General features: G+C 32.8%; 1 protein-coding gene across 1 annotated transcript in view; it reads left to right on the forward strand.

Moving 5' to 3' along the window:
* Positions 1–8,707: 8,707 nt before the first annotated feature.
* LOC110107566 (katanin p80 WD40 repeat-containing subunit B1 homolog) overlaps positions 8,708–12,086 on the forward strand; it is a 58,821-nt gene continuing 55,442 nt past the window's right edge. The window contains exons 1-5 of the mRNA XM_020837839.2: positions 8,708–9,225; positions 9,365–9,495; positions 9,610–9,727; positions 9,817–10,043; positions 10,232–10,334. Of these exons, the coding sequence (XP_020693498.1) occupies positions 9,198–9,225; positions 9,365–9,495; positions 9,610–9,727; positions 9,817–10,043; positions 10,232–10,334 (607 nt within the window). The 5' untranslated portion in view covers positions 8,708–9,197. The remainder of the gene's footprint in view (positions 9,226–9,364; positions 9,496–9,609; positions 9,728–9,816; positions 10,044–10,231; positions 10,335–12,086) is intronic.

Consider the following 12,086-nt stretch of genomic DNA (forward strand, 5'->3'; position numbering starts at 1 on the left):
ACTAACACTGTTTTCTGCAGATGCTCCAGAGACTGCTTATTCTCCTTTGAAATCAAAAGAGCATGACCAAGCATGTTTACTTTTCTGCACAAGCATTAACTGCTTGGGATGTGATATATAAATTGCTTGGGATTCTTTTCTTTATTAGGATAACCATGCAGGAGAGTCTAGATTTTCTTTTTCCAAATATAATGTAATTTGTAAAGTATAGAGTTGTGAAAGTCTTTAAAAGTAAGGCATTTCAAATACTCGGTACCCAAAGAGAAAAAGAAAGGCCCTTTATAGGGAATTTCTTATTCATTTGGGTACTCTTATGGAGGATGAGCCATACGGAGCCCGAAGGAGATGATCCGAAGGGAAATAATCCGGAGAAGGATGATCCACTTGAAGACGAAGACTTGACGACAAAATGCTTAGCTTTTGAAGACTTGCGTCATTCATTAAGATTATAATCAAGGTTGTTGTCAGTGTGGCCTGGCCACCATTATTTTTTTGCAGACCCTAAGTTGTATTTATACGACACTTATCGTGGACTTTCTTTACTTTGCTCTAGTAATTTATATTGATGTGTTTACATTGATTACATAGTAGAACTTGCATGTTTTGCTTAGGTTTCTTTCTTGTATGTGTTTGGCGTGATTTCGCTAGGCTCTTTAAGGACTAACAATCTTTTTTTACTCGTAATTAAAAATTTATATTTTAGGAAATAAATAATATAGAAATCTGATGACCTAGGAAATAGCTGGAATTGTCTGAGGTCGCATGCATATTATTACAATTTTTCCCTCCTTATTATAAGATACTTTCCCACCTACAGGTAGAGATCGGATAATCTGACTTATGATGATGAGGTGCCGGATCTAGGGAAGCACATTCTTTTTAAAAAAATTATTTTAGAAGCCTATTTTTAAAGTTCATGCATTTCTGAATTGAAGCTTTTTCAACTAGCATGCATTATATTAGAAACACATTAAATTAAAATTTTAATTATATTAGCTCTAAGAGTATTCACCCTATATAAGTCCAAGGTCAATTAGGAAAATCTCTAAATGCCGGCCTTACTTCCAAAAACTGAACCACCCACCTATCTTTCATAAAAACTGGACATTATGAATTTTATGTGCTTAGGTGGTTAGCATGCTTTCCTTTTCAGATAGGATATAATCATATATGAATTAGCTAGGACACGAGTATAAATGTTGGGTATAGAACACTAAACCTACCTTAGTTCTAGGATTCATGGATACTACTTTCAGTGTCTCGTAGTATGCCTCATTGGTGGGTAACTCTCCTTTTCTTCGAGGACTATAAATCATGTTTATCCACGTCATATGGATGATGCCACCTCCATCCTTCCCCTTTATATACTCTGAGTGTATGATTTTCTTTCTCTCATTACTACTTTAGTCCCTCCGGATGCTGAGATGAACCGTACATACACTGAGCCACTCAAACCTTTCTTCCCTTTGAGTAGGAATTTCTTAGTCCACCCTTCTGTAGAAATCCATTCATTGGGAAAGAATAATATCAATTCCTTAATCGAGAGTATTCTTAGGCTCTGGCCTGAGATGTATTTAACTACAGGGGCTTGTGCCTATGGGGAAAAAATTTCATAATAAATAAACCTCACTGGAGCTGATGTATAGGGTGGGGAAAACCCTATGACACTGATCAGGTTGTACATATTATCACCCATCAAGGTGCGTTGGTGAAAGACGCTATCTTCGATGGTTAATCGTATATACGATCTAATCTTCCATTCCATTGACATGCTTGCAAAGAGCGCAGAGGACCTACGATCACTTTTATCCCTCGGTGCACTTTTGGAGGTCTACACACTGCTGCAGAGTGAAAGGGTATATGACCACAACACCCCGAGGAGGCCTGTGATCGCTTCAATCCCTTGATGGGCGAAGGCCTACGATTTCTTCTATCCAAAACATTAATTTTCTTGAATGCATAAAATATTTATCTTCCTATAAATCATAATATTCATTAATTTTATTAATTTACTTGTAAGGGAACTTATATTTCAAGTTTTGATCCTAATTATTATTTTTTTGGACTAGCTTCTTTACTCACATCTATCCATAATATGGAAATCGTTGCATATTTAACACTGCACCTGAGCGTTGGTATAGTAGTCCTTATACACTTATCACTATATTCAAGTCATACATCACATCACTTCAAGGGAAAATAACCTAACTCGATCTAGATACTTTTTAAAATTGGATTAATAAAAAAAATTAATTTGAGTAGCCCAAAACTTATCTTTCTCTCTCTAAAAACCTTCTCTTTCTCTTAAGCTAGCTACTGAAGGGAGGAAAATGGATTTGAGTTCATAAAATTAAAGTGGAAATGATATTTTATAAAATCCAGGTCTGGTGATGTAATGATCAGCCATGATGAGCCTCAGCTCTCTCCAATAAAGCATGGAGCCTTACTATTTACCTATCACCACAACTTTGAATTATTAAGGAAAAATGATTGAGAACTTAACACTGTAGAGCTACTCACCCCAACACCTCGGTGTTTCTAGGGGAAAAATTCCAAATTTTCAGGCATACACGAAAAATTCAGGCATTCACATGCATATATAACACTCATTGACACATAAAAGAGGTGTTAAATATATAAATTTAGTGAGTTACCTTTAACAAACTAAGTTATAATGGGTAAAACTAGTTATTGTTTTGGTAGGTATTATAATCCTCCATCCTTAGAAAAATGTTATCCTCAATGTTTCAAAACTCATATCAATAAAGCATATCAAGATATAATAGTTTTATTTCAAATTCCTTCTCCCAAGTAGCTTCTCTTTCTATTTTGTGCTTCCACTATAACTTAATCATCAGGATATATTTATTCCTTAATCTTCTAGATCATATGGCAAAAACTTTTTTGGGTCCTCTGGATAGCTCAGATTAGGACATACCCCAACTTCATATATAAAAACTTGATTTTAAGAATCAAATACATATTTTCTCACTATTCGTTATGAATATCAGATATATGCTCTGGCAACTGTAACATATAGGTAGATTTTTAAATACTTCCAAATATTTCAAATGGTCTTACATATCTTAGATAAAACTTTTCTTCTTTTAAAACTTGTTGATGCCTTGCATTAGCCTAAGCTTCACAAATACAAAATCTTAAACCTGAAATTCCACAGCTTGGTGCTTTGCTTCATAAAATTATTTTTGTATATCCTACACTACCTTCAATATATCTCAAATTGGATGAATTTTTTAGTAGCATTATCAAGTAAGGCTAGCTCAATTAGACTCTTTTAACCTACCTCTATTTATGATAGGGGTTCTATACTTTCTACCATACACTACATCATATAAGGCAAAACTTATACTTAATTAAAAATAATTATTATAGGAAAATTCAATCATAGGAATATTATATTTCCAACATCCACCAAAATTAAGAACACATAATCTTAGAAGATCCTCTAGTACTTGAATACTCCTCTTAGATTGTCTGTTAATCTATGGATAAAAAACTATACTGCAATATAGTTTAGTGCCATGATCTTTTTGAATATCTCTCCATAATCTAGAGGTAAAACTATCAACTATTAGAAGCTATCACTTTAGGTATTCCATGAAGTTGGATGATCTCTCAAATATACACATGTGCCAATCAATCCATTACATTAACCCATCATATTAGAATACAATGTGCATACTTTGTAAGATAATCTACTATGAAACAGATGACATCATATTTTATCTGGATCTATGGAATCTCATAGCAAAGTCCATTGTCTCCACTTCCCATTTCCATTATAAAATATGTAATGGTTATAGAAGACCTCTCAATCACTAACTAATTGGCTTCCCACTTAACAAAAAAACTTTCCACATCCTTCTTTAGTCTAAGCCACCAAAACATATATTTAAGATCAATATACATCTTATTGAACCCCTGATGAAAAGTATAACTTAAATAATATGCTTCATAGAAAATCTCTCATCTCAAATTTTCAAAATTAGAAACATATAACCTACATTTATAGAAGATGATACAACAGTTGGATGATCATATTTCAAGTTTCGTACGAGACTTAATGTGATTAGTCAAGTTCAGATATTCTATATCTAACCTCTTAGCTTATTTAATCCTTTTTTATATAGATGGTTAAATAATCATCTGAGTTAGAAAACTAAAATCCTGATCAATAGGTGGAATCATTTCTAACTTTAATATTTTCATATCTTAAATTAGATGAGCGAAGTATGCAGAGTACTAGACATTCCAAGAGATTTCCTATTCGACGTATTTACCACTACATTCATCATACCAAGCTAATATTGAGTAGTCAAATCATAACCTTTGATATATTTAAACCACCTCCTTTGTCTAAAATTTATATCCTTCTAAGTGAATACATAATTTAAACTCTTAGAGCTAATGAAGATCTTACACCTGATTTTGTTTAAATAGTGCCTCTAAATCTTCTGAGCAAAAAATAATTGCAGTAAGCTCTATGTTATGTGTCAGATAAATTCTCTTATATGGCTTTAATGGCCTTAAAGCATATGATATGACTTTCTCATATTGCATTAGAATACATCACAGTCCTTTCGCTAAAGCATCACCTAACACCTGTAATCTCTTTGTACATGATGAAATAATTAGAATAGGAGAAAATGTTTAATAATTCTTTAGCTTCTAGAAGCTCTCCTCATAATTAATGTCCAGATAAAGGCCACTAACATTTGAGCCAGTCTCATCAAATGTTCAAAAATTTTAGGAAATTCTTTTACAAATTTCCTCTAATAGTTGTCCATACCTAAAAAACTATATACCTTAGATATAGTAATAGGCCTCAACCAATCTACAATAGCCTTAACTTTTTAAAGATCTAATTAAAGAAATGTATGCACTACTCACCATATGCCCCAGAAATAAGACACCTTCAACCCGAATTCACACTTAGAGAATTTAGCATATAGTTGATGTTGCCTTGACATATCCAGAATAATCTTTGGATGATCCATATAGTCCTACTCAGAAACTAAGTAAACCAAAATATTATCTATGTACATGAGTACAAATTGATCCAAATAATCCCTAAATATCATATTCATCAAATCCATAAAATTGCAGGAACATAAGTTAGCCCAAAAGACACATAATGCTGTATTGGGTATTAAAAGTAATCTTTTCTGCATGTACTTCTCTCACCTTCACTTGATAATACATATATATCAAATTGATCTTAAAAAATGCAAAAGATCCTATAAGTTGATCAAATAGATCAGTGATCTTTTAAAGATGATACTTTTCATTGATTATGGTCTTATTCAACTCCTTGTAACTAATACACATGTGTATCATACAATTTTTTTTCTTTAAAAATAGAATAAGGGCTACCCATGGAGACACATTAGGATGGAAAACACCTTTGTCAACTAACTCCTAAAGTTGCATCTTCAATTCTTGAAATTCTTGAAGTTTCTTAGGTTTTATTATATAAAGAACCTTAGATATTAGAGTAGTAAACAAAAATATATCAACATAAAACTCAATGTCCCTTTCATACTGAAAACTTAGCAACTTCTCTGAAAAATTGTTGAACTATCGAGATATCAGATAGTAATCCAAATTCTACACTCCTATCCCAAATAGATTCCAGAAATACTATAATTCATTTTCTCTATAATTTATCTACTTATATGATAGATATTAGACATAATAACTCCTCTAACTTCCTAAAATAAATAACCCTCACTACCTAGAAATAAAGTGACTATTTTCTTCAAACAATTAATCTGAGATTACTGATTTAGTCAATCCATATTTAGAATAAAATTTAAGTTAAAAATAGATAATAATATCAAACCAAACATCCATTTCCTAATAGATATCTTTATATCATAGAAATATACCCTATTGTTTACCTTTCCATCCCTAGTAGGTAGTATAACAGACAAAATACAAAGTAATAATATAAAAAGCAAGTACAATAAATCAAATATCTCTTATAAATAAATTATTCACTAGCTTTAGAATCAAATAATAGACATGACAAATAAAAAATATAAGTCATACCTATAACCATATTTACAATATCTCTAGCCTCAGGTTACATTAAACTATATGCACATATCAAAACTAAAACTGGAGTAACAAAACTACCAGGCTCTCTAAAAACTATTCCTAGGTAGTCTCCTCGCCACCAAACTAGAACCACATTCTCTTCTAAATGAACCCTTAATAAACACACAAGGTAGAACTATGCTCGATCTCCGTATTGGTTTAACAAAACTCTCAAAATTGAGCTTAGAATATTAGTCAAGCCCTACCTGCGGGCACTCATATACCCTATGTATAATATAACCATATTAAACGCGTTGACATATCATCCTATATCTCTGGTTAAAGTTCCTTCTACCATAATTGCGACACATAAGTGTTCCATTAATAGAACCTAAAGGACTCGCAATGCTGCCACCATTAGGAGTTGACATAAATGGCCCTCCTCCTTGACGAGGCTATGGGAAAGGAGGTGCTACTTGACTGACATTATTTCTAAACTATTGATGATTTTATGAGAGGAGAACTCCAACATATTGTGATAGTGCTCTTTGTTGTCCAACCTCTCTAAGAGTTGCAAGATTTGAACTTGAATGGAGTTTGTAGATGGTGACAACGATTGCTGGTAATAGTCATCAGTGGTGATAGCTAGAAAAATCAAGAGAGCTCTGTACTTGAACCATCTTTTCTATAGAGAATGAAACTCTATTTATAGACTTTTTAAGATCAACATTTTGGCAAATTTGGCTAGAATCTAGAACACACAATTATATGGTCCATATTGATGCGCCTGATTGTAGACTTTGTAATCAAATATTTAAATGCCTTAATTATATCAGAATTGAGTGATCGTGGGCACTTTAGATTTGTTTTATCGAGTTGCTCGATTTGGCTAAAAAAATGCTATAATTGAGAGTCATTTAGGCCACCAATTTATGTTCAGAAGTTTCCAAATATAGTTCAAGTGCTTCATTTGAGCTCATTTGGAGTCATATTGGATTAATTGTAGCGTCAATAAGTTTGTTTAAGCATCCAATTTGAAAATAAGTTAGCTAAAATTAGAGTTTGTGTGATTTTGAATTTAATTCCGAAAGTTTTCAATTTAAATATTACCTTGACATTCATGCTGATCATATAAATTTTTTGAAATTGAATCAATACATTAAACTAACATCAACTAGTGAAGAAAGACTATTGAAACCTAAGAAGATGAAGGTGCTTTATTGGAACAACTTTTCATGATTTTTAAGCACAATGCTTTTTGGGAGATATCACCCATTAACAGATAAATTATTCGGTGTGGACACTGGACGCCGTCTAGAGGCCAACAAGAATGTGCCACGTTACTTTTTTGCTCAGTACCGATCCTGGGTACCTTTGGGTAATGTGTGACATGGCGTGTTATTGTTTGCCTCCGGACTGTTCGATGTCTACACAGAATAGTTTCTCCATTAACAGAGATATCATTTGGGAATAATCATTTTTCTTCTAGAAGGTAAAATCCACCATTTTAGACAACTTCAACAGTGATGGATACTCTCAGGTTGGTTAAAATTTGTCCCCTTATTGACGAGGAGTAATAATTGGCCATCATAAAACCAATCAAACATATTTCTATCGGTTTTCAAATTAAGACTACATATAATTTAGAAGAATATGTGAGTGATTCATACACATCATCTATTTCTTTTATCAAGGGCACTACCAATTGATATGTTTTCACAAATAATTGAAATTCAATTTCTTGATCACTATCTTCAATTTTTTGAAACTTATGAAATTCTTCCGTTATGCTTTAGTCATAAAAGCATGTAAAAACTTTTTGGCTTTGTTGAGTTTGTAATATAAGTTCATAAAGATTAATGATATTTTCCTTACACAAATGAATATTATTGTTTAAACTAGTTATTATGGTTGGGTATAAAGGTGGTAGTTCAACACTGAATGGAAGGATTGCTTTAGACTTATAAGTCAAAGCATACAAAGGTTTTGTTTGGATCATTTTTTTTGTTGCTTTCCAAAATAATTTTTTGGTACAAATATTTTTTGAATTATAAATTTTGTACTAGAAAACTATTTTTAAAAAATACAAAAAAGCCGTCCCAAACAAAGCCAAAGTATATCGTAGAAAAGTTTTTTTTTTTTTTTTTAATTTCCCTAATGCTCATAATGTTTTATTGTATCATTCTTTCTTATAGAAAGATAGAATTTTCTTCAAAATTTTGAGAAATATTTAGTTAAAAATTTCTATTAAGTCATTAGCATCGAGGTAATAAATCATCAAATACTCCTAATTATTATTATGAAACCGAGAAAATATATTAGTCTTTATATTTTTAAGAGATATATTATTTTTAGAAATAGCCCAATGAGGTATGCCTAATTAATATAATATAACATAATAATATATATATATATATATATATATATATATATATATAATGTATTATTTTTCAAAATTAATTAATCTTAAAAAAAAAGTCATAGGCATAACACCCCACCTAAGAATAGAGCAACGAGACTTAACCAATTATGCAGCCAGCACTCATGAGCTAGCCGATTGTCACTTCTGAGCAAGGAAAAAAAAAAGCAATTATAAGAAAAGAAAACCAGCAAAATAAAGAAGAGAGACAGAGAGAGAGAGAAAAAAAAAAAAAGACGAAAAGAGGGAAACACGAACTTGAAAAACGGGTGGTGGCCAAAAAGAATTTTTTATCTATCAACACTAGAAGAATTATTGGAAGGTAAGAGGAATCAAAGGGATCACTTCTTTTTGAACCTTGCTAGCCCTCTCGCCCTGTTGAAGAAAGCTCCTTTTCTTCTTCCCTCTCTTCTCATTCTGGCCTCTTCGAATTTTTAACACGACACCAGCTCGAAAGCAAGAAGGTTCTTCTGTCTCTCTTTGTTCAAACTGATTCAACAATCTTGGCATCGACATTCTTTGATTTACGGCATTGCTCCCTATTTTGAGTTGGTTCGAAGAGAGATGTTGTGTTGTGGTGCGGAGATCTGCCGCCGACAAGAGTTACTTGATCTGAGATGAGAGAGGTGGTGGCTTGCTCCGGTTTTGGTTTTGATTGGGGAAAGGATAGGAAAAAGAGTAAGCTAGGATTTGTCCGTCGTTTCGTCCCAGGTTAATAATGACCACCAAACGCGCCTACAAGCTGCGTATCCTTGTTTTGAAGAAGGTAGGGTTTGGTGGTTACTGGATCTGTTCATCATTTTAATCGGCCAAAAGTTTTTCCTTCTTTCACAAAATTGTATTATAATTTTTTTTCGTTAGCTTCCTTGACCTTGTTATGTTTAGAAGAATTTGTGGCTCATGCTTCCAACGTGAACTGCCTCAAGATAGGAAGGAGGACTTCTAGGGTTCTGGTCACTGGAGGGGAAGATCACAAGGTCAATCTTTGGGCTATTGGAAAACCTAATGCTATCTTGGTGAGTTCTCTATTCAAATCAAATTTATTTCCATCTGTTCTCTTTGCTTGTCTCTTTGACGGTTCTAACTTTCTATAGTATAACCAAGCTGCATTGTCTTGTTCATGTTTGTAGAGTCTCTCAGGTCATACGAGTGCCGTGGAATCAGTCAGTTTTGATTCTTCTGAAGTGCTGGTGGCTGCGGGAGCTGCAAGTGGAACTATAAAGTTGTGGGATTTAGAAGAGGCAAAGAGTACTCCCCTTACATTATCTTGGAAATTTTTTTATAATATCATAAAACCATCTTTTCTTGTTGTTGACCATAATTCCGTTTTACTACAGTTATCCGCACTCTTACTGGTCATAGATCAAATTGCATATCTGTTGACTTTCATCCCTTTGGGGAGTTTTTTGCTTCGGGATCGCTAGACACAAATCTTAAGATCTGGGATATTAGAAGGAAAGGCTGCATTCATACTTATAAAGGTCATACACGTGGAGTAAATGCTATTAGATTTACACCAGATGGTCGCTGGGTTGTTTCTGGCGGTGAAGACAACATTGTTAAGGTAATTTGCTGAGAATTAGGCCTAAGATCAAATTATGAATTTTCTTTCTCCATACTTCACAAACATACTGTTGGATTTTGCTCTCTTTTAACCTACAATCTGTATAATTGATATGAGGAGAATGATAAGATTGATGTGTCACTAGTTTCAGCTTACCTTAAAGGTTGCACTAAAACTTTTCTGGACAGCTTTGGGATCTAACGGCTGGGAAGCTACTACATGATTTTAAGTGCCATGAGGGTCAGATTCAGTGCATAGATTTTCATCCACATGAGTTTCTCTTGGCAACAGGTTAGCTGCAATTTTCAACTTGTTTAGAATTACTGTTTTGCAGAAGCTTTTCATCTTAATCTTCCTGTTACTCATTTTGATAAAGTACAACATGTTTATTCTCTTCATTTGTTTCCTCTTCTTGCTCATATAGAAATTGCGTAGGGTGTACTCGTTTGCATTCCAATGAATAAAACATTGATGGAATATGATTGCCCTAATATCAAATTTGATGGAAAACTTTGTTTATAATGTCTTGCTTAATCTTTTCCTTTATTCTACTTCCAACTAGCTTTTGCAGTTCTTTGTTTCCTTCTTTAATTGCAAGAGGATTGATTTGGTTTGTAGAGGGAGGATTATAGCAAGAGAATGGGATTGAGTTTTCTGTTAGAGAGAGAATCATGAGGGAGATGTTGGGATTTGGGAGATTTGTGAGGAGAAAGGGGAGGGATAGAAAATTGGGTAATAAGAGGAGGTTTTGGTCAATTTTTATTGAATAACCAATTGTGAGATACATGTGTTTTCTATTTCTATTTATAGATGTAGGCTTTTATTTAAATTAATTCAAATTTAAATCTCATTAAGTTGATAAAGCTTATCATTTAAATAAAAGAAAGAATATCCTAATGAAAATGATAATGAATTTAATCATTGTTTGACATACAATGCCATAAATAATTCAAAAAGAATACATGCTAGAAAAATCTAAATGAAGCGTAATGTACATTATGTATTGTATGATGGAGCTCTTTTTTTTGACAAAGTCATGCATGTCTTTGTCCATAGAGGTTGTGTTTGCATAATTGGCTCATGGGTATTCCTCATATCATCAACATATACTATTTGAGTCTAAACATTGGAAAGAGGATTTGTTGGATTTTGGTCTGAACTTTGCCATGCATCATATAACTTTCTTAGATAAATACTCGAAATTACATTGCGATGGCAACAATCATAAAATGAATTCAACTTGTATTTTTGGGTAAGGAGTATGTGATTTGTTTTGGAACTTATATGTATGTGTGTGTTTATTTATATATTAGTGAAATCTTATAGCAGTACATGAATAAGTGACTTAACTTGTATCTTCATTCATGGCACTTTTGAATAATTACATTTACAAAAGGCTTTTTAGTATTAGGGATAGGCTTGGTCCATTGATTTTGGCTTAACAAAAGGTTTCAATCACAACCTCAACTTTGAGCTAAGCAAGAAGCTTGATTATTGACAACTGATCATCATTATCATTAAGTCCATTTACAAAAATTTGAATCATTATAATAATAACCCTCAAATTGCATGGGCCAAGGACCACAAGGATCTAGTTTGATTTTTTTAAATAGGGTTTTGAACTAGTGCTGATTTTGTTGCCTGAATTATTGGAATTTATACAAGTTTCTAAACTATTAGAGTCTTAGAAATTTTTTTATGATATGATAAATTATCACAATGAGATGGTTTTGGATGAGATGATTATATGTATAGTCATTAAGGGAAAGTTCTATAAGATAGTGGTTAGACCTATGTTGTTATATGGCGTATAATGCTGGCCATTAAAAGAGAAGCATAAAATTAAGTGTTGTAGGGATGAGGATGCTCTGGTGGATGAGTGGTTTTACACTTAGAGACAGAATGTGAAACGGGTATATGTGTGAAAAGGTTGCTGTAGAATTTAAGTAGGATGGTTAGCCTTTCGATGACTCGGTTAGGAAAGTAGATATATTAGATCTGTCCTATGTTAAGCAAGGTGGAGGTAGACCTAAAAATTCTTGG

The sequence above is a fragment of the Dendrobium catenatum genome, unplaced genomic scaffold (genome assembly GCF_001605985.2).
Source record: "Dendrobium catenatum unplaced genomic scaffold, ASM160598v2 fragScaff_scaffold_360, whole genome shotgun sequence".
Lineage (NCBI taxonomy): Eukaryota > Viridiplantae > Streptophyta > Magnoliopsida > Asparagales > Orchidaceae > Dendrobium > Dendrobium catenatum.